The 23,847-nt window shown below is 36.9% G+C and overlaps 1 protein-coding gene across 3 annotated transcripts; it reads right to left on the bottom strand.

Annotated features, from left to right (window-relative positions):
* Positions 1-413: 413 nt before the first annotated feature.
* nfkb1 (nuclear factor of kappa light polypeptide gene enhancer in B-cells 1) lies at positions 414-23,762 on the bottom strand. Of its 3 annotated transcripts, none has more exons than XM_043256655.1 (25): positions 23,429-23,762; positions 23,259-23,337; positions 22,146-22,180; positions 21,339-21,438; positions 19,317-19,357; positions 18,905-19,003; positions 15,131-15,279; positions 14,306-14,469; positions 13,738-13,896; positions 13,096-13,200; positions 10,222-10,313; positions 9,400-9,538; positions 8,928-9,071; positions 8,719-8,814; positions 8,271-8,441; positions 8,015-8,156; positions 7,724-7,838; positions 7,437-7,638; positions 7,181-7,350; positions 6,393-6,495; positions 5,999-6,138; positions 5,863-5,923; positions 5,215-5,381; positions 4,886-5,012; positions 414-2,357 (listed from the first exon to the last, which is right to left on the bottom strand). In XM_043256655.1, the coding sequence occupies exons 3-25, from the start codon at positions 22,173-22,175 to the stop codon at positions 2,263-2,265; spliced, it is 2,811 nt and encodes a 936-aa protein (XP_043112590.1). In that variant the 5' UTR covers positions 22,176-22,180; positions 23,259-23,337; positions 23,429-23,762; the 3' UTR covers positions 414-2,262. The 3 variants fall into 3 exon arrangements, with proteins under 3 accessions (XP_043112590.1, XP_043112591.1, XP_043112592.1); XM_043256656.1 differs by having other exon boundaries at positions 23,259-23,308; XM_043256657.1 differs by lacking the exon at positions 23,259-23,337.
* Positions 23,763-23,847: the final 85 nt, after the last annotated feature.

The following is a 23,847-nucleotide window of genomic DNA, read 5'->3' as shown; positions in this document are numbered from 1 at the left end:
TCACACTACAAATGTGCTTAAACCCCCATAGGCCATTCAAGACGTACATGTGTTTGTTTCCTCATTCAGATTTAGAAAATTTCTTCCATTACAACCCACCAGTAATCCACGCAAATATTTGTAATTATTACAATTATTTCAAATAGTTATTTGAAGCAAAAAACTGCACTAAAAGAAAATAACAGGTTGAAAAAAAAGTTGACATTTTGAAAAGTAATAGGAAGTTAAATAACGTTATAATTGCCATTGAAATTATGATTACATTACAATATAATTGTGAAAGGTTTTGTATATTGGTGCTCAAAGAAGTGCATGTGGTTAAAAAGATATGATTGGACACCATCTGCTGGTGGTTTTACAGAAGACAACAACTACAGAACCAAAAAAATGTGTGCAACATGCATAGTCAAAGGAGCAGTACACAATGAATTGTTTTATTATAAAAGTATCACAATAAAACCAGTTACAAAGCACACATTTTTCCTCTGTACAACACTGTTTCACAGGGTACAGACATAAATACCAGTTTACAGCAAAAAAAAAAAAATGTCATAGTGCCAGTCAAACCTTTAGTTTGGGGTTTTAGACGGTTTTGTTGCTTTTTGAATACTATTTAACTATAGTATGAAAATATTACGGCAGCTAAAACATTTTGGTGACAAGTCCTCAAGTCAGTTCAAAGTTCAGAGGCCATCTTTTGAAAATTTCACAGAGCAAAAAAAAGAATCAAAACAGACAAAAAAACATGTGAAACTAGGGTCAGTTCTAAATGAACTGAACTGATCCTAGATCAGCATATTATCGGAGTGATATTTTGTCTAATACAGCCTGAGTTCACGCACAGCAGAAGGGAATGAGATTAATTTTTCAACAGAAAGATACGAATGTAACCGAAAATATTTCATGAAGGGCATTTGAGGCATCTGGTTATCACAATCCTTATACACACATCCAATAAAGCTCCTCAAAGTCACACACACGCACATACACATACGCAGTTTATCTAAATCTAGTCAAACACACACCAATTGCTGCCCAAGACTGACCCTCCTGTTTTTTTTTTTTTTTTTTTTTAAATCGATCAAAACTGTGGAAGAGAAGGATAATCTCTGAAAGCTTATTCATTTTTAAAGGGGACATTGGCTGCCCATTTTCCACAAGATGGTATGATTCCTAACGGTCTTCATGAACGGTCTGTAACATACGTTGCATAAAATTCCATAAAAATAGTTTAACCTGTGTAGAATTCAGCTACATATTGAAACAGCTTGTTGGATAACAGACTCAAACAGCCAGTAACAAACTGGCTGTATGTATGTTTTCTTTTACTCTTTTCTGAGCTGGCAAACGTGCCGGGATCCTAACTAAAGGCAAAAAAAGGCCAAAAACATGTGAAAATTTTATCCGATGTCCCCTTTAACAGAACCAGTGAGCAAAAAAAAAAGAAGGAACTATATGTAGCACCACTTAAATCCAAAATAAATTCTAACGTCACTCCAAACAATGCTGCTAATCACAGCTGAAGGGGTGATGGACGACAGTAGCATAGGTCTTTAATAAAGGGAAGAGCTTTTTCCGTCATATAACAGATCCAATTGATCCAGAGGGTCATAATCCAGTAGACCTCCTCTTCTGCTCCTTCTCATTGTGTTGCTGCTGCAGATCAAAACTCTTTGTAAGCAAATGACTACGAAAGAAGGTTTGAATAATAAGTTATATCAATCAAAGGGTCTGTTGTTAACCCCCGATTACTTATTAAAATATATTAACAAAAAGAAACAGATGAGGCCAGACTGGCAAATCAGGCTTGAGAATGGTAAAAATGTGAAGTCCAAGACATCATAAACCTAAATATTGAGTTTCTTAATGTAACTATAGATGTTACATATGTCATCTGCTCCCTCAGATTAAGCACAGCTGAAACGAGTCACTTGGAAATTAAAAATGAACAACAAAACATAGCTCTTACACAAGGACATAATAAAACATTCAAATAAGTGCTTTTGGATATTATTTGTATTAAAAGCAAAAAAAAACAAAACAAAACAAAAACACTAAATCCCTGTAAGGAGAAAGCTTAAGGACTCCTCAAAGTTCCCTCATTTGCAGTTATGGGTGGGGCATCAATCCAACTCTCAAAGAGCTTGGAGGCGTGTCCTGAGTGGCGCTTCTGCTGTAGTGAGGAGGAAGAAAGCTGGTTTTTAGGGTCAGGCCTCAGTTTGTGCGATTGTGTTTGGAGTCGGCCAGACTGAGGCTGGGGCTCTAGAAAGACGTCTCCACCCCACTGTCGCAGATCCCACTCTCCTCCTGATGATGGCCCAGTTTCAAACCCTGAATGGACTTACAGAGCCCTGGACCTGAGAAATTGTTTGTTTTAAGAAAAAAATGGCAATTATTAATATTGCCATGAAAGCATTTCAATTCTTTTTTTTATATTTAAAATATTTTTAAATACACACACACACACACACACACACACACACGTATACACACACATATATATATACATATATATATACATATATATATATATATATATACATATATATATATACATACATATATATATATATACATATATACATATATATACATATATATATATATACATACACATATATATATAAATATACATATTTACACAAACATATATATACAAATAAGAGACAGATAGAGACACAAACAAGATATATAGATTAGAGAGAAAGAGAGAGAGAGAGAGAGAGAGAGAGAGAGAGAGAGAGAGAGAGAGAGAGAGAGCATGTGATCTTGACGCAGCTGACACAGAACAACATACAACATATATTGGGTGATGTTTTCCTTCAATAAATTCTTAAATGACTTCTAATACTAATTAAATTGTTAATAGTTAGTAAGGTAGTTGTTAAGTTTAGGTATTGGGTATTATTAGGGTTGTAGAATAATGTTATGTAAAATAAAGGCAGAATCCTAAAATTTACAGCCCAATAACAAGTTTGAAAATTTGGCAGAGCCAATAAATATTATTTTGAATGTTTTAATGGAGCATCTTATCAAAGCTGTATTTATTTGGTCAAAAATACAAAAAAAAAAAACCAAAAAAACACCAATATTGTGAAATATGAATGTAATTCCTAATATTGGTTTCTTATTTTAATGTAAAGGTTGAAGTGTTAAAATTGTTATGTTAAAGTACAGTAAAACAGAAGATTGTTATTTGAAATTGCAACGATATTTCAGAAAATTAAATTTTTGCTCTGTACAAATAGACACAGCTTCGATGATACCAAATGTTTTACATCAGAACATTCCCTAAAACCTTTTCTCGAACATTCATGCGTTCTTAATCATACTGCTATTACAGATGCTCATTAATCTCTAAAAAGGTGGCACAACAATATGGGCAACCACGAGAAGGAAACCGAAACTGAACTTTCCCCCGGTGGCTCACACACGCTCGCTCGACCCTGATGACGACTATGTCAACCCTTCAAATCAAACAGAGAGGTGGAAATACTCGTTTCAGAGAAACCGTTCCAGAGTCGAAAACCAGAAGTGCCATATCTTGCTTTCACTTCTGTTCCTGGGAATCCCCCCTCTCTATCGTCCGCTTCCCCCTGAAACACGGCCATGGCTGCAGAGTCTATATGTGAACACTGCCGCGGTGCGACGGGTCACCCTGAGACCGAGGGGAACTCCCACAGAATGCAGTGGCTGTGCTGTTTTGTTGACATCACGCTCGAGTTCACATGAGGTAATGTCAGGGAGAACCGCAACGTGACACTATTGTTAAGGACAGAGGGGCAGGGGACCGAGACTGGCAGTGATTTAATCGGGGGGTTTTACAAACCATATTGCGGGACAAAAAAAAAAAAAAAAAAAACCCCTCCCCAACAGAACAGTACAGTACAATTCTCACTCACACTACGAAATACCACGGTGACGTGTGCTCTTAGGAAAAGATCAAAAATGCTACACCAATGAGCAAAAACATGTTTTTTGAAGATAGTTGAGGTTTACAGTATGGTCTGGTTTGCAGAACAAAGGAAATATTAAAAGCACACTCCACCCCAAAATGGAAATGTCGTCATTAATCACTTCAAAAACCGTAAAAAACTATTTCAGGTATTTAAATAAAATGAAAACCAGGATGCTTGTGACTGTCCCATTGACTGCCAAGTAAGTTTCATTGTCAAAGTCCAGAAAAGTATGATAAAACATTGTCAGAATACTCAATCCGCCATCAGTGGTTTAATCTGAATGTAATGAAGCGGTGAGAATACATTTTGTGCGCAAAGAAAACTGTATATGACTGTATTCGATGATTCGTCTCACAGCAGCGGCATTTTGGAGAATATCCACTGAACTTTCTGTTCAAATAAAATCGTAAATACGCATAGAAAATGGACTGCGGCTAACAAAAGAGCGTACGTAGTTTGGATCCTGTTCGTATTCTCCAAAAACGCCACTACGATTCTCATCACTTTCAAATGGCAAATGGACTATTCTGAAGACGTTTTTCATACTTATTTTCAGCGTTATTGCCTTGGAAGTCAATGGGACTGTCACAAGACATCTAAAATATCTTAAAATACACTATTATTTTAAACTTTTAATATTTCTAGTATTTTACTAAATTTTGGTGAGCATAATTCAACAGAAGTTGTCACAGGGCTGTGTAAATGCTACGACGGCTTTGAACTCTAATCTAATCTGAAATAGCATTCAAATATTTTTTTTTTTAAAAGCAATTTGAATACTTACTCCTTTACAGAATTTATACCGGAGCACAATGGGAATGTTTCATGTATCGCTCATTTTGAGGGACGAGAACCAACATCATTTTTGCTTTTGTTCAACCACCAAGGCCACATCACCCAATAAAGCATATATCAGTTAATATTACCTGTGAACTGAGTTGTGGAGTGGACAGCTTCAGGCTCCTTGCACACAGCCTGGAGTAAACCGACTGCACTGCTGTTCCCGACGTGCTTCAGTCCCTCCAGCAGCTCACGCACCGTTCCTCCAGACACCTGCAGAGGAGACAGATCATCAGCAGTCAAACCAGAGCAACCACAGGATACACAAAACAAAACCTTAAAAACCTCGTATAATACATATTAGAGCAGTTCATTTCTTTAGTAGTTCTGAGAAAAGTAAGTAACCCTGTTATGATAGACATTTAAAAATAAAATGCAGGACTTTTCCTATAAGGTGATTTGTAATCAGAAAGACCTCATAGCTGTCCAGCAGCTTTCCAGCAGGGCAGGGGCTGAGTCTGAAGGCACTGGTCAGGATGCCAAGCCCCAGAGCGTGAGCCAGACTCTCCCAGCCTCCTGTCTGTTCTTCCAGTGCCTGGCACAGCTCCTGCTTTGTGTCAGAGCTCAAGCTGTTCATGTCACCTGCCAACACAAGCCAGACACACATTTAAATGCACGATAAGACAAAATTGTTACCTGTTCACGTATTTATTGGATGAAAAGTTTTATCAGGGTTTGAATGAATTCCCATGAGTTTTCTAAGGGTAACAAAAAAGACTTATACAGTGACCAGACGTATTAAGAGTAATTCCTAGTTGATTAACTATTATTATTTACACACACACACACACACACACCTATAATACGTTTTTCAAAAATGTAGAGTGCATAAATAATAATAAAAAAAGGATAAATATTACAAAAAAATATATATTTTGTTCAACATTTATGACATTTTTTGTAGCCTACTACATTAGTTTTGAAGTCTTTTTATGCTCAAAATATTTATTTGACCAAAATGCTTTAATATTGTGAAATATTATGATTTAAGATAACTGTTTTCTATTTTAATACATTTTAAAATGTTTTAAAATGCTGAATTCAGTCTTCTCAAAATTCCTACCTTGTTGTGGAACGACAATGGTGGCTGGTTTATACTCTTCTCCGTTAAGAATGTCATAAACCTGATAACACAGACACATTACATACAGTTACATTACACATAAGAATTATCTGAAGAAATGGCTCTCTATGCTTACCTCTGGAGAGGCTGCCATGTTCATAGGGGTAGTTCCAGGAACATAGCCTTCATCTTCCTCCTCTTCCTCTTCACATACACCGCACAGCTCATCATCTTTGAAGAACAGTGGTTCAAAGTTTTCTTTATGAGGATCTGCGCCTAAAAGCAATGTACACAACACTAATTGGTAAACTAAAGTACTTTAAATCAACTGAATATAGTCAGAGAGGTACTAATTATCACTTGGGATGAGTGATCATTCATCGCCAATACCTTCATGAAGAATTTGAACACGTACTGTATTCAGAACATTGACAATAGCAGAACAGGTTGTTACAGTTATTTGTACGGACATGTCATGTTAGTCATAAATATTTCAGCATGATAATTCATTAAAGCACACACTTCCTTACCTGCAGCCATCAGGAGAGCGCACAGTTTGGCTGAGTCCCGTCCTGCAGCGATGTGCAGAGGAGTTGAACCGTTATAGGTGACGCTGTCTACATATGCATTACCCTGCATAGACAAGATGTTATACAAAGCGTCATTTATCAAGGGATTTAAAAGAAATTAATACTTTTATCTAGCAAGGATGCAGGAATAGTTAAAGGAATATGAAAATGAAATAAAACTTCTGTCATGATTTACTCACTTTCCTACCATAGCAGGAAAAAAAATACTATACAAGTCAGTGGTGACCCAAAACAGCCTGGTTAACTTTTTTCAAAAATATCTGAAATATGTGAAAGAAATTCATAGAGGTTTGGAACTACTCAACGATGACATAGTTTTAATTTTTGGGTGAACTGTTTTTTTTAATCTGATCAAAAATAATAGTAAGGACATTTAACAAAAAAAAAAAAAGTTTTTCACAAAAATATTAACAAGAATAACTGATTATTAAATAGATAAGAAAATCTAGATATTAGAATAGAATAGAATATTAGAATGGTTTTTGATTCATTTGAAATGTTGACTAGCGTTGTTTTTAGCTGAAAAAATAAAAAATAAATCAATCAGACAACGAGCCAACCAATCAAAATCAATCATCAAATCAACTTTTTTAATTAAAAAAACATGGAAGATTAAATTATAATAAAAATGGTGGGAATACTTCATGTGAAAAAATAGGTTCAGTATGTATAGAAAAACAATTTTAGGAATATGTAATATTTACTACAGCAACACCCCATCACTGTACCTCCAGCAATAAACAGCCGGCGAGGGAAAGGTTTCCCATCTCTGTGGCCAGATGAAGTGCTGTGCGGCCACACGTGAGCTCCTGGACCTCCACATCCGCCCCGCCATCCAGAAGGGCCCGCACACAACTCAAAATGTTTGCCTGCACAGCCAGGTGAAGTGGACAGAGACCTGAACACACACAGACACACACACCTCAGCATACAGGACAGCTTCAAACCAGCTTAAATGGATCTTGAATAGTCAGTCCGCTGTACCTGCTGTGTTGGGGATGCTGGTTAATTGCGCCACTGATTTGTGCTTCAGCAGCGATCGCAGCACACTGTCATCTTTCTGCTGTGCCGCCAGGTGAAGTGGTGTGTTTCCATGGCGATCTGTGAGCGTGACATCCACCTCGGCCTCCAACAAGGCCTCGACTGCCTCTTTTTGCTGCGTCAACACTGCTAGGTGCAGAGGAGTCTGGAACAGACGTATCAGATGTATCCGTTTTCATAAATTTCGGAAAAAACTGAAATCCCATCGTAATACACAGTGTGAGTTTTACCTGGTAAAGATCATTCCTCATGTTGAGTACATCCTCTCCGGGGAGAGCCAAGATGACTTGTGCTAGATTTCGCACGGCATCCGTCTGACTATGGATCACTCCCAGATGTAAACCCCTGAAAGTCAGATCCAAAACAGAACATTTAAGTAAAAGTAAACCTTTGATCTTGGGGAAACAAAGACAAAACAACATCTGAAATCATTTATTCATACCGACGTGTTTTGTCTAGAAGTGGGAAGTTTATGAAAATGGAACTTCTAGAGAAACATGAGGTCGGTTTTTCGGACTTACGTGTCTCCGTTCTCGTCTTGAGCGGTCATGAGGGGGCGCTGCGGAGCCAGAAGCATCCTAGCATCGCCGCTTAATGTGTAACGAAACAGGGCTTGAGCCTGTCTTCCAGCAAGCTCAGCCAAATGAGACTCTAACACACAGCCTAAAAAGAGCAGAGACACAAATACGCACATTTAGGTACACACAGAGATTTGAGGTTTTTGCCCAGTTGAGCTGGAAAACTTCACACGAGCTTAAGTTTCAAATAAAGTCTAACCAGTGGTGTTCGACTCCAGATCTTCTGTAGGATCTGTGTCCTCACTTGCCACTCCCAAACCAACAGGTTCAGACTGGGCACAGATTCGCACCGCCCCACCTGCTCCCGGATCATCATCATCGCTATCACTGTCACTGTCCTCATCACTGTCTTCCACCGGCTCTTGATACGCTGTAACATGAAGCTAAACTGAGAAACTGGCTTTGATGAAGAGCAAAACCATTGTATGTTCACGGTTTCCAGAAAAAAAGTGCCACAAAAGAAATGCTTCAACACCAAATAAGCATATTTAAATGATTTCTGAAGGCTTATGTAAACTTCTGACTTGAGTAAAAACAGTTTTTTCAATTTCTGGAATAAATGGATAGCAATATGTATGGCAAAATAACGGTAGTATGTGTGATTATATAGTCAATATTGCTGTGATGAGAGCAGCTCGGACACCCACTGTACTTGATGGTGGTCCCGCCTCCCCCCATGCCTGGGGAGAAGTTGTATCCAGACCCGTAATTGTTATAGGCTTGATATCCCTGGAAGAAATGCCCTAGAAGACAAAAGAATGTTTAGCTAACATAACTGACTTTTTATGCATGGTGGGATTTTCACGATTCTAATAAAACAAAAGTGCTGGTATGTGAAGTGTAATTGATATACTACCTCCTCCTCCTCCGCTGGGACCACCCCCTGCTGTTGAGCCACCCCCTCCTCCTCTAAACATGCCCCCAGCTCCGCCTCCTGCTCCACTGTAGTCCTGGAAGTTTGGCAGAGTCTTCTGTCTCTTTCTCTGCACTTCTTCTTTGTCTTAAAAAAAAAAAAAAAAAAAAGTAAAAGAGACGTTTCATGACAAAAGTAAAGAATATGGTGTAGCGATGGCACAAACGATTATATTGTTAATTGGTCAATAACTCAGGCAATTAATTGAGCAATGGGATCATTTTTGGGGAGATATAGGCCTAAATTAAAAAAAAAACTGCCTTTAAAATTACTTACATTTACAAGGGCAAATCAAGTATTTTTTATGAGAAATTCATGACATCCATAATATGATACATAAACAGACTTATATATATATATATATATATATTTCAGAGTTGCAATCAAAGCTTATGGAGTTGCTTAAAGACTCTACCTATAATCTGTGGATGGTAGGTGAAAGGCTTAGGTTCGCTCGTTTCATTGTCTGACTTTCTTTTTAGCTGCACAAACACAGAGATAGGCTTCTGGAGGTTCAGGTCCCGATATTTAGGCGTCTTGAAGACAATGGCAAACTAAAGGATGAAATTAAAACGTGTATTATTCATTCCACCAGAACATTTTTTTTCCCCCACAGTCATCTAAGGTCAAGATGTCAAGATTTTTTTTTTTCAAGAGGCATTTCAAAAGGCATTTATGATGTTACAAAGTATTTCTATTTCAAATTAATGGTGTTTCTTTAAACGTTCTATTCATCAAACATTCTGCCAGAATTAGCATTACAGTTTCCACAAAAACATTAAGAAGAACAGTTTTCAACAGTGGTAACGATAAGAAATGTTTCTTGAAAAGCAAATCAGCGTACTAGAATAATTTCTAAAAGTTCATGTTACACATATTTAAACAGAAATCAATTATTTAAACTGTGAATAAAAATTCACATTATTACTGTCTGTATTCTATTTCAATCAAATAAATGTAGCTTTGGTAAACACAAGAGACTTCTTTCAAAAAATGTAAAAGATAGCTTCTGAAGAAAGTAAACAGGGTCAGTTTTGATTTCACGTTGACTTAATAAATCCCCAGTAGCTGTGCTTTTACCAACAGAACTATCCATAAGAAAATAGAACAGAGATCATTAAATCAGAAAGCAAGTCACTGAACATGAAGGATTGGTGTTTCGAGCAGCAGGGTCAAATGCGGATGCAGAAGCACAGTGTGGCCGTATATGTGGCGGCAGACAAGTTCGTGTGCTGACCTGTCTGTGGACGTCGGTGGGGGAGAAATCCCCGAAGGCCTCCCAGGTTAGACCTGACTCATCATCTTCATAAAACCGCACCTGGATATCATCTGTCACAACACCAAAAACAAACAATGACATCACTTATAGTATGAGGAAAATGTAATTATTGAGAACCAGTGGGGAAAGAAAGAGGAAATCATTGTCACCACACACATGCACAGAGCACAATCTAAATATCAGTCTTCAGCATGAAAGACTTCGTAAACTCCACAAAAGTCATGATTTACCACAGTATAAACTTCATTTAATGACGCATCTGATATCCATATTATGGACACATGTCCAGTCTAGGTACCAGATGGAAACACCCTGGTATATACCGTGATGCCAAATAATTCAATATATCATCGCTATATGATTCACGCTTATATGAATGTCGTTTAATGAGTTGCAATTTATCGCAATATAACAAAAGAAACTATGCTATGAATCTTATTCCTCTTTTTTAAAACATCCAGGAGCTTGCTGTAAATGTCACTCGGAGGAATAACGATCCTTTTGTATTTCAACTTCATGTATTTGTCCTACATGCCCATAAAAATCCAGTTTTCAGTGTGAGTGAAGGGAGGAGAAAACGACACGAGATAAGAGAAATGGCGAGCCAGCAAAACATATGTATTTTAGTGAGCTTTCGTTGGCCGCATAATTTGCATACGAAAAGGGGAATTCCCTATAGCTGGAAAACTGCAGTGAAAACTTCCTTTAAGAGTGGAAATGCGTGTCCAGCATCTACCACAAGAGCAAGGTGGCTTATCAGCTGTATAATGTTCAAAGGTGGCTTCATTCAGAAAAGATTTCCTGATCTTTAAATCATCTAAACCATTATTGCTTTTTCTCCTGAAATAAACAATTCTTGTACCAAAACAGTCACTATTTAGTTCCCTTTCTGACTCTTAAGTTCTAATTTAAAAGGAATAGTTAACCCCCAATTTTTTTTTTTTAGTTTTAAAATGCTAACGTAAGTAAGTGACTCACTGAGCGTCGAGTTCCGGCTTCTTGGCAGTCTTCTGACTCGACGTATGACGTATCGCAAACTTGCATATAGGTTAGATTTTATGTCACAGTACCTGCAGATATATCCGTTTTATGGAGATTCAAAATAATGGACGCTGTCCACGAGCATTATCAAGCTTGGAGGAGCCAGGATAATTTTTTTATTTTTACAAAAATCCTGACTGTATTTTACTGAAATAGGGTGGCTTTGGGGTAAATTATGCTAGAATTTTCATTTTTTGGGTGAATTATTCCTTTAAAACTATTCAGTTCCCTTTGGTGGCCGTATAGGTATAGCTCTTGCCTGCTTGAATGCTAAAAATCTCAGAAGACTGAAATCTCTGAACCGTCAATATTATGTTTAAACAGCATTTCAAACCACAAATCATGCAAATGAATCATTTTTTTCAAGCAGGTCCAGCTAATTACAAGAATAAAACAAACAGGTGACGACTCAAAAAGGGTCACTGGCCCAAAAGGTGGGGAGTCCCAAAAATTGAGCAATTGATTTGGTAAAAAAGAAAAAAAAAAGTCACACTGTAATTATTACAATTTAAACTAACAATTTGTAATGTTAATACATTTTAAAATGTTATTTATTTTGTGATGGCAAAGCAGAACTGTCAATAGCCACTATTTAAAACATTTATTATTAGTAGCAGTGTGCTTTTTATTAATTCTGTGAAAAGATTGTATCCTTTGATGAATAGAAAGCACAAAAGTATGTTTATTTGGAATCTTTTTGTAATAGTTTAAGTCTTTAATGCGTCAACTAAATGCAACCTTTCTTTAAGAGAAATAAAACAAATCTTACTAACCCCAAACATTTGAACAGCAGTATATGGACGCTGTCGGGCGCAATCCAAGCATCTCCAAAACCATTATTTTTTTAGGAAATTAAAAAAACTGCCTACTTTTTGAGTTATTAAACATTGTATCATTAAAGTTAGTATTATACTTTATATTGCTATCATATACTGTTGTTTACCAAAATTAACACATTTCCCCAAAATCGTATACAGCAGGGTGATATGATAAGAATAGTATGAACACAGACGTCTCTGCTGCCAGCAGTTCATCAAAGTCTGCGGTCGCGTTGAGCCTTTTGTCAACAGACAGGGCTTTACAAGCTAAACAAAGCTGATTGCGGGAACATACATCTTCCTAAACTCTATTTTAAACGTTTTTTAGTGATGTTTTTTAGAGTGATGCAATACCAAAATAAAATGATAAGGTTGTCTAATAGGTGCAAATGAATCTGCACGCAAAAAATGTTGGCGGTCGCATTGAGCCTTTTGACAAAAGAAAAGGCTTCGATATTTAACCGAAGCTAACAACTGTGGTTACGTACATCTTCCTAAAAAAATTAGCCTAATCTGCTCGCAAACTTAACTTCGAGGCTCACAGGCTTCCTTCTGTATCGAAGCATTAAAGCTATCGATTTTTAACAAAACAAGCCTACTCAAATGTTAAGAGATTTGCTCTCAAGCTATTCACTTCAGATTGTTTAATAATTTTTAAAAATAGCAGACCCGCTCGTGGACTAACCAATATTATCGATTTGTGAAACAATATAAAATTGACAAAATTTGGACATAGAAAGTTTCTACAATATACGAATGATCTGTAAATCTAGAAATGTGTATGTTATTGTTAATGCCATTATGGTTGTGATATCACAACCATAGTAATTTCCGAAGGACCCTTTAATATGTCCTTTTATTTCAGAGCAGCATTGGAAAATTGATGCTGTTCACTTACAGCACGTCCTTAATTCTGTTCAGCAGTAGCAGACAGGCAGAGCATGCCGTGACTGTTATGACATTGCTTTCTGACCTTTCTGGACTTTGTCACACAGCAGATAAACCTCCTCTCCTCCCGTCACACAGCCAGCGGTCCGATCCATCCGCACGATCTTCAGATTGGAGGCGTTCGGGGCTTCTAAAAATCCAGAGAGACAAAGGCATTAGGAATGAAACAAGTCTTTTTGTTTTTCACTTTTGTGGAGTTTCCTCATTTTCCCTTTCCTTTCTGTAGCAGTCTCGTTTTACCAACATGTACTATGACAGTGCTGAGAAGAGAGGCAGAAATGGAAACAGAGGTTATTAGAAAAGGGAGGGGAAATCGAAAGTGTAGGCCTAGTTTCAAAGAGGAAGCAATAACAGACAGTTCTCTGTCAGCGAGTAAGAATACGAGCGAGAGAAATAGAAGATAGAAATCCATAATTAGCGACAAAACTCCAAATCATGTAGCTACTCTGTTAACAATCACTTCTCATCTTCTGAGTCATGGCAGTTTCCTCCGAATTTTGAATTTTTCAACTATAACTAAACACTGTAACTATAACTGAACCCATTTCGTTACTTAACAAAAAAATCTAAGAATATAAAAATGTTAATAAAACCTATATTAGCATATAAATGACACTGAAATAACACTCCTATGAATGCTTTGACCATCAAGGAGGATGATACTCACTGCTGTCAAAGATGGGGTCTGAAATAACCGGTTCAAGTCTGCGGGAGAACCCTCCATCACTGTCGGGCAGGAAGGCTGTGAACATGAGCCGTACAACGCTCAGATCCATCTCCTTCGACTGATGAACCGATGAACTGCTAATCAGGTTCCTCTCAGCGTCTACGATACAGGAACACATGGTTAAAATGTCAAGCTTTCTCTTAAAGCTTTCTGTTGACCAAAGCGTTCTTAGATCAGCAGGAGAATTGTATCCATATTGATTTGCGGTACGTTTTCGAGCCCATGGACCAAACTGTATCGGCAAAAAGTGAAAAGTGATTGCTCCTTGTTTGAACCAACAACCTGTCGGTTAACATCTTCAATCTTTAAGTTATAATGACCGTAAACTCATCAGGGCTCGACGATAAGGATGGCTTAATAATTACAGACCAATAGTAAGGCATCCCATTGCGTGCCATCGGAAGGGCAAACAAATACCTAGCAGCCTGACTTGGCCAGCAGAAAAATGAATGGATATCCTAAACGGTGACAGTATCTGTCAGGAAAATCTCACGCACACTTCTCCTACCTGCGAGTTCTCTGGGAACGCGGACCTCTCCCTGAAGAGCATCTATCTCGGGATGGATGGATATGCCGTAGTTATAGCCCATCCTGTAGGCCTCAATCATCCTCTCTTCCAAAACTTTGCTTACGTTCTTCTTTGTCACGTGCAAAATGCCTAGGTTAGGGAAACTGTAAAACAATTTTAAGCGAACATTAATTAGGAGCTGTTATCGTTGCATGTATCATGTAGTGCTGTTGCTTAGAATAAAAACCAGATGACACTTTATCATATATGCACGCTATGAATCATTAGGTAATCATTAGTAGTACATTTATAAATCATTGTCTCAATATTAATATTCATTAATGAGCAGTTTATAAATACATCTATTAATGCATTGTTCTTAATTAAGAAGCATATCTATTACAAACGAAATTTAATTGCTCAGTTATTTAAAAAAACAAACAAAAAAAAAACAGAGGGATAAAGAACTAAGAAATATATATAAAAAAAAAAAGAAATTGTACTGAAACTGTATACATGAATGTTTATTTTATTGGTTTTTTTATAAATTAATCATTTACTTACGCTTTCTAAATGATTTTATGAACCACTGACAGCTCCTACATAACTGGTTTGTAAATAATGTAATCATTTAGAAGTTATAAAATTAATTGTTAATAAAGCATGAAAATACATTACTATTAATATGCTTACTAACGCAGTAAAAATTAATGTTGGAACAATGCTTTATAAAAGGATAAACTGACTATTTACTAATGCATGACTAATGATTCATAGCGTGCGGTTATTAAATAAATAACTGAATGTTGAGGGACAAATGCAGACCTGATGCTCGAATCTTTGGGCTGCAAGTCAGCAATGCAGATTCCTTTATCGCACTGTTTGCCCACCAGGCTGTGAGCATGAAGATGAGGGCTTGCAGAGTTGGTCACTAGCTGAACAACCACTCTCGCTGCACCCTGGTAGTTACAGATCTGTTGACCCAAAAACAAACAGAAGTAAAAATTAAAAAGTAGCAACGTTTTGACTTTAACCTTATAAACTCCATTTGCAAAAGTTTATTTGTGAAAACAGACAGCTCATGTTTTAAAAACATTCCATGTTTTTTTAATATCCTGCATGTTATATATTTTTAAACTGCAGTTGGGTAGTTTTGATTAAATAATAATAGCTAAAATAATAAAAATACAGCGCTCTCTCTCTCTTAAATTTTACTGTAAATTTTACTGTATAGATATATATATATATATATATATATATATATATATATATATATATACTATAAAACATAATACCTATAAAACATAAACCTTTATATAATCTATTGTAAAATTAAATGAATTCTAAAATAATAATCATGTATCAATAAAAAGCATTATTAATGGTAGATTTTACAATACCATTTTACAATAAATATCATTAACAATTTATACAATGTTAAATAATAATCACCATTTATCAATAAAACAAATAATATCAAACAAATTAACATTTTAAATATGTTTATGTGTTTTAATTTAAAAGAAAAAAAAACCATCAACAAGTAATAAACCAACTATTTATTGATTTTCTATATTTTATGATAAATGATAGATTCATTTATACAATTCACTGTGAAATAATTTATTAATATCACTAAACAATAAACAGCAATATTATACACTAAAATGACTGTACATATTTCAAATAGGTTGGCTAAATACAATCTTCAGCATTTGTTTAGAAGTTCTGCAAATACTTTAAATAAAGTCTAAAAGGCAAAGAAGAACACATTAATGGCAAAGGAATGTCACAGGTATGCTAATCTCATTTTGGTGGGGGAAATCCCAGCATTCACTGGGAAAGTGGGCGGACCATTTGTGGACTTTTCAACAACATAATTTGGCCATTCTTATCAACAACATCCCCAACACACAGAAAAGCTAAAAAAAAAAAAAAAAGAAAACAAAAAATGAGTAGACTGAATTACAAGCAAGTCCCAAACATTAATAAGAAAAGCCTTTAAACTGTCTCTTCTTGACTCATATGACAAAGTGTGTGGTTTGACTGCTTCTATAGACCAACTTCAAATATGGCTCATAAGACACTTTCTCTGGAACGAAATGAGTCATCCTCATAGCAATATCAAACCCCAGAAAAAAAATACCCTGTGAATATCAAAGAATACGAACCTAAGCTAACCTAAAAAAATTATTTGATGATATCATGAAAGCAGCGATGCCACGCACGAAAACGTGCGCTTATACGCGAATAATAATCCTTAATAATCTCACCCTTTCAGATCTGGCCGAGAGTCAATCAGTACTAAAGACAGCTGCAGAACAGTTGACGTGCTGTATGGGCAACAGCTGAGCGAACTTCCTCTTACTGTGAGCAATGACATTAAATTCAGCAACTCTGAAATCCCTACAATAAACCTGTATTGCTCATCTAGCAGAGCGACAAATGAAGTGCCTTTTAGTAGACCGCAAGTTAAATACCAGCATGAAAAGAACAGGAAATCCCAGCACTTCTGTTGAAATAACCAGTTCTAATGATTTAAAACAAAAGTCTGCATAACTGATGTAGATATACAGTATAGGTTGTGGCTAAAACGGTAAATCCAAGAACTTTTTTTCAATAATAAAGGAAATGTTTCCTCTTCTTCCACATTCAAATTAAGCTGGATGAATGGGGAAGAATTTAGGGAAACGCTTCACAATTCAGGTTAATTCATATTTGTTTTGTGTGTTTAAATGTTCATTTATATTTGGTTCCACAGTTTAATGCTGATCAAAGTGGGCATACACGTACTTATACAATTGAATATCAGAAAAAGACTGCACTATATATAAAGCATTGCAAATATTAATATATTAACTACCAAATGAAAGGTGCAGCTGCATTTTAGTTAGCGCAGACCTGAACTGAAGAAAACTTCAGCAATTTCAGTGGTGACTAATATAACTGCCTCCGATTGGCCATTAGGGAATAGTTATAATGCCCAAAAACGCAATGTAAAAAGAAATCTAATGCAACCTTAAAATTAATGCAGATTTAAAATTAACGCTGCAATCAACTCTTTTCATTTCTAACTTTAATCGTGACTGCTTTAATAATTTTAATTGCTCAGGTGCAACAATTAAGCACAGCATTTTTTTACTAACATTAACAAAAGGTTAATAAATATTCTAACAAGTGTATTGCAGATCGTTAAAGTTAATCCATTAAGTAACATTAACTAATGATTGACAGAGAGGAAAAGAAACAACAAAAATACTAACTATAAAATCTGTACACAGAATTGGTTTTCAGCGCCTTTAGTGCTTAGGGGATCTGATGCAATACATTTTCATATAACATAGTTTGATTAAATTCAATCAAGTTTAATTTTGGACTTTTTCTTCATTTACACTAAATGTAAAGCATTTGATCAAGAACTTGGAGGCCTAGTAAAAGCCACGCTTACTCGGAGGTGTATCTCTTTAATGTGTGTTTTCGTAAGCTGCATGTCAGAGTGTGTCGGTGCGAGAGGGGGCGAGGAACTTGTTTACCATCTCTGACATCACATTACACAGAACGAGTCTTCCCACTAATTACACGAGTGACACACTGAGGAAATTCCCAAACGGACCGCCATCATGAAGGAGAGCATGGTAACAGAGAACCAAGTCCTTCTTTCAATTCACTCCTTTCTTCCCTTGTTTTGTTTCACTCCACTCACTTTCTCCACCTTCAGCCACTATAACCCTAAAATAAGTGACCTGGCAGAGAACAGCAGTTGTAAGAGACAGCAGCTATATTTTTAGCTGAGTGCTCCAGCAAATATTGCATCACTGGGATTTATCATCTGACGAAAGAGCTGCCGTATCAGACAGCTCTCTCTATATAGATCTCACAATTATGCAAACTAGTTTTCCTGAAGGAAACAGTTTTTGCAAGCTGCTTTTTTGAACAAAAAAAAAAAATAACTTTTTCACCAACTTTTTTTTTTTTTTTTTTTTTTTAGCATTGCTCTATCCTCATTTGTCTATTCTCTTCTGAGCTTACATTACAAATGCGGCTTACTTCATACGTCGAGTAAGAGGTCAGCCAAGAAGCCAGTACTTAACTCTCTCCCAAACGTCCATGCAGCCATTCCCGGATGTCAGTGATATTTTTTATCTTCAGAAGACACACGTTAACCCCCAGGAGGATTATAGGTTACTTTCACAATGGATTTATTCAACTTATGGAGCTTCAAAATAATGGCCGCTACCCACCATCATTACCAAACTTGGAAGAGCCAGGATACATTTTTAAAAAACTGTGTTCGTCTGAAAGAAGAAAGTCGTATACACCTAGAATGGCTTGGAACTTTTATTTTTGGCTGAACTATTAATTTAATGCACCCTTGCTGATTAAAATTAATTAAAAACAAAAATAAAATAAAATATATAAAAAAATTTTTTTATTTCATTAAGAGGAAGTAACAGCCAGTTTTGTTTGATTAGAATTTGGAAAGTAAATAGAAGTTTATCCTCTTCATCTAAATCCTAATCCACCAACCAGAAACACACCACAAGAGAATGGTTTTGTTTATCTCTGGGCATCAGCAGGGCTCTGTTTGGTTAAACCTACCTTCACTTGTGGGTAAGACTTCCTGTTCTTCTCACTGGAGGCCCCTGGGAGTCCTCCGTGGGAGGGGCCTTCACATCCATAGCGGAACCTGAAGCCCCTCTGGAAATGACAATGTCGGACTTAGTATTTTGCTATAATGAGTTTGTTATTGTCACTGACTGCTGCCAGAGTTGCCGGTCTCTTCTGAGCCATTGCGCCATTACAGTGTGTTCAGCTTAACACATCGGTCTCAACAATTCCTGAAGGGCCACAGAAGGAGCTAAACGCTGCAGAGCTGTGGCCCTCCAAGAATTGAGTTTGAGCTTAACACTTTATTCACTTGCAAAAGCAAGAGAACATTTCATTACATGTCTTATTTAACTAGTTCATAACATTTAACATGAACATTTGCAAAAAATATTATGTGCACTACCTGTTTTGGTTGTTCGACGATTCGTAGATAAGGTCCGTCGACTGCAAAAGAAGAAAAAAAACTTTCATTCAACTGTCCCTCATTCTTCTGTTAATATTCCACTCAAGTCCCATCTTTAGCTTGCTAGATCATGATTGGTTTCGAAACAGAAAATGCCGTTCCGATAATGTTTAGCATTATTTATGGCAAAATTTATCCAAAATGTTTGAACGTCATATAATAAATGAAATTTGTCAACTACAGTGAATAACAACTAAAATCTTTTTTTTTTTTTTTTTTTTCCCACAAAAGGCGAATGAGAGGCGTGAACATTGTACCAAATATCTCCTTTTGTATTTTATGACAAAAAGGAACTTCAGGAACTGAAGAGCAAACAGAAATAAGCAAGCGAGACTAGCTGAAAGCAATTTTAAGCAATTTCAACCAGGTGTTGGGATATCAGAAGGATTAGAACTCAATCTCGTTACGCAGCCCTTCTGGACATCAAGCATATCACAGTTTCCGTTGACTCTCATAGGCGGGTGTTCTGCAGATATTTCAGAGCCAAAGCTCTTGCTGCACCACGTGTTTCCACAGAAGTGCAAGCCTCTTCCTCTTCCTGTGCACTACAGGGACTGAGACCACATCCTTGGTGAAGCGCAGCTAAATCAATCAGCTGCTAAACCTGCAGAATTGAACCTCTTACAGCACAACTTTTGCGTGTCCACTTGCCCCCACTACAACGACATAATGAAAAGGTCCAGATAAGCGTAACAGGGACGGGTACTTTATTTGGCAAGCTATAACTAGATTGCTTTTTCCAGCGTTGCTCATCGTTTCTTTACTCAATGCGGTCTCTCAAATCTAAAGGAGATGTCAAAACCACAGGCGCACTGAAATGAAAAGTTCACCTAAAAAAGCAGACCACTCTGCTTTACCATTATCCAAGACGTAGTTGTGTTTGTATCTTCATCGAAACAGATTTAGTGAACGCATTACGTAACGTGCTGATCAAAGGATCCTATGCAGTAAAAGGGTGCTGTCAGAATCTGAGTCAAACATTGCAATAATCCACATCACTCCAGTCCACTTATTAATGTCTTAATTTACAAATGAATCAAGATTTTAATAAATTGTTGTTTCCATCCAAGTCCTCTATCCGTAATATTGCTTTCTCAAGTGTCATCTCAAATAAATACGTTAATGGATTTTGATGTAAAAGGACAACGGGTACCTGGAAGAAGTGATATTATAGACTCACATTTTAGACAGGACTAATTTACAGTTAAAACACTGCATTTCTAACAAACACACAACTGTTGACTTCACAAAATGTTAGACTTATTGATTGATGTTATATGACTGCTTGTGATGTATTACTCTCTAATTTTCATAGCATCCATTTATTAGATCAACCGGTGAGCAAGTGATGTAATGCTATATTATCAATTGACAATTTTGACAATTTTTCCATTTAGAAATATCTTCTGTGTTTCTCAGAAGAAAAATGCTATACAGTACTCGGAATTATTATTTTCGGGTAAAACTCTCCCTTTAATCAAAACTCTTGATTTACAGTTTTACTGTTCTCAGGTAGATCAGTCACGCGTGTTCAAAGGTGGCAGCCCAAAGACTGCACTTATGTCAAAGAGGTTTCTCGTGGAACCACATGGCAGTGAAAAGCCGTTCATGGGTTTCAGTCGTATCTCTGCAATCCAATGAGGAAGTGAAAAGTGCGGGGGGAAAAAAAATAGATCAGCTCCTGTAGTGCCATCACACACGATATACGAATGACTGTGTGTGCCATCTCCATGCAGCGAGAGGTTCCTGGGATTTTCTGTCTCCACCTCTCTAGAATGGTTTATTGGATTTAGGCCTTTTACTGAACATTACTGCAGGGTGACACTGTACTGTATGTTTTTAAAGGCAAGAGTAAAGCAAAAAGAAAAAGGGAAATGAAGGCTAGTCTTACCACATCTATTGGTTCAGCAAGATATCTCAATGTCAAGACCTTGATTTACTTACAAATCTGAAAACTCATACCTGTCCTCATAACGTTATTGTTGTGGATGCCTGAGAACGATGTCGGGTCCATGGTCATCCATATTGGGTCGTCTCTAAACGGGTCCATTTGTCCAATGTACTTGATTGAGTGAAAGAAAAAATGTAAAAATGAGACACACGGGCAGTTATTATAAGCAGCGGTGCACTTTATAAACAGCTCCGTGGCTTTGTGTCGTAAACTCAGAGGGGTTTTCAGTGTTGTTTCATAAAGACAGACTTTTAATTTAGGAGTCGGATTACTAGCACAGGTGTAAGGTGTACACTGCCAGTGTAGAAAGACAGGCAGTAATATGATTTTGCAATATATCTGAACAAATAATGTGTACAGCTTCGTGAGGTGCTGTGTTATGGGTGAATCGCAACCGCAGAAGGCAGGAAAAAGAAAAACCTCCTCAGCTTTCTAAGAGACACTTCCTATGTGATGCTGCGGTATTAACACAAATTTATATGCCCCATTTCGAAAAATTAATCATTTACTTTCAGGCTTATGCCTTCAAAGCCCTCCATCTGTTTCAAGCAACACAAAAAAGATGTCTGAGATCTATGTTTATCTTGTGAAGATAATTATAAGGCATGAGCTTTACGCTACCTGTCTGCTATCAGCTATCACGACAATAAACATTTTCATAAATAAATTAGCAGCTAGCAACAGAAGCAAGTCTGCATGAAATCCAAAGTGACTCGATTTACAGTTGGCACCAAAAACATTCAGAAATATGTAAAATTACAAAATATTTCATTAAAATTGGTGACAGTTGTTACTTTTGAGAGGAAACATTTCCTCACCTCTGCATGGTATGGATCCTCTCCAGCCATGATTGCTGAAGAGAAAATTAAAACTATGAATTAATTCACATTTCATATTTAGACAGGCTCCAAAAGTAGTCAAACACTGAAAAAATAAAACAGAAAAGGGAAGTAAAAAGCTAAATCGCTACTGGTTACACGGTTACAACAGGTATTCTGTTTATTAGTGAATTTATGTTTTTTTGATCGAATCTTTTAAGTGAATCGTTCTCGTTAACGTCCATGCGCTAAACTTACATTTTCGTTACATGAACTCACTGAACGTCGAAGCAACTTTTCTGCCTTCAAAGATTGAATATAGCTATCGCATGAAATAGTTTGCAAGTGCGGTATTTTAAATCAACACGGCTTTGAATTAGTGGGGGGGGGTTGTTTGAGTCTGAACTGTACTCGATTGTTTAGTCAGTCCGTTAACAAACGGCATCTCCTTTGCAAACAATTTAAATGAAATAAAACACTGTTTTATTGCACGAGCCAAAAGACGTGCATAAACACATAAATGTGAATAACGTTCATGACAGGGGAGATTATTTAGTTTCTATAGTTAAATATAGTTTTATAGTTCGAATGAAAACACGTACGTTATGTAGTCATATGTAGGGAATCGGTTGAATGAATGATCAAGTGAATCGCTCACAGTAGAACAAACAAAACAAAAATCGCATTGTACCGCCACCTACTGGTGTTAAGACCCGAGACCTGCAGAAACGAATCAGCGAGCAAATCATTTAAATTGTAAAACATCGCGTTATTGGATTGAATCAAAATCCCAAACAACTTCTACACGTCTCAAACATTGAATGACAACAAACTTAGACATCTGTTTAACAGATGCCCGCTAATCTAAAACTAACTATATACACATCACTTCGCGTTTAGAACATCGAAAATGGAACTTTACTGTTCGAACAGAACTTTTTTAATCAACTCCCGGATGTTCGGACCGAACGCGCCTTGATTGTACTGTATTTGTACGTTCTGACACACAGCCAGCACGACACTTATCAGTCACTTAACCATTATACTGTCGGATCCCGACCAAATTCCACTATAAAAACACATTAACGTACATCACGAGGTGTTCGTACTCACCCGAACCAACTTATCAAAACTCCTTGATGGCTGAAACGTGCATTTGGCCTCTGAGGCAGAAGTAGGAAGTTCAGCAGCACTTCAGATACAAAGTATCACAACAACCTTTAGATGGCAACACGGGCAACTCACAGAGAACAAGCATGGCTGGATCTACGAGGGCTGCTTACCTTGCCCGATAGATATCCGAGATTCAGAATCAACATTAAACAGCTGGAATTTGGAAACCAGAGTCAGGTTTTCTTATTCCTCGCAACTTATTTCTCCATTTTGCGGTGAAGTCAAATAACGTAAGCCGAAAGTCAGTTCAAGGCAGGTTCCTTATTCAGGATGACTGCTGCGTCTGCTAGACATAGATATGCAAGAACATCCACTAAGGTTAAACGGCAGATCGATAGATCGATCGATCGATTTTAATCGCCTGTCTCGAGTGGCCGCAGTAAATCATATCGAGATCAACGCGATCGTTTGAATAGACAGCCCGACTTCCTTACTGGAAATTCCCTGTGACGTAACACGTTCAACATGTCTCAAACGCGTCCTCCTGCGCCCACTTCTGGACACCGGTGCAAGAACCCACTATATTTGA

Source organism: Puntigrus tetrazona, chromosome 14 (assembly GCF_018831695.1).
Source record: "Puntigrus tetrazona isolate hp1 chromosome 14, ASM1883169v1, whole genome shotgun sequence".
Classification (NCBI taxonomy): Eukaryota; Metazoa; Chordata; class Actinopteri; order Cypriniformes; family Cyprinidae; genus Puntigrus; species Puntigrus tetrazona.
The sequence above is the reverse complement of the archived record's forward strand: the minus strand, read 5'-3'. Positions and strand labels throughout refer to the sequence as shown.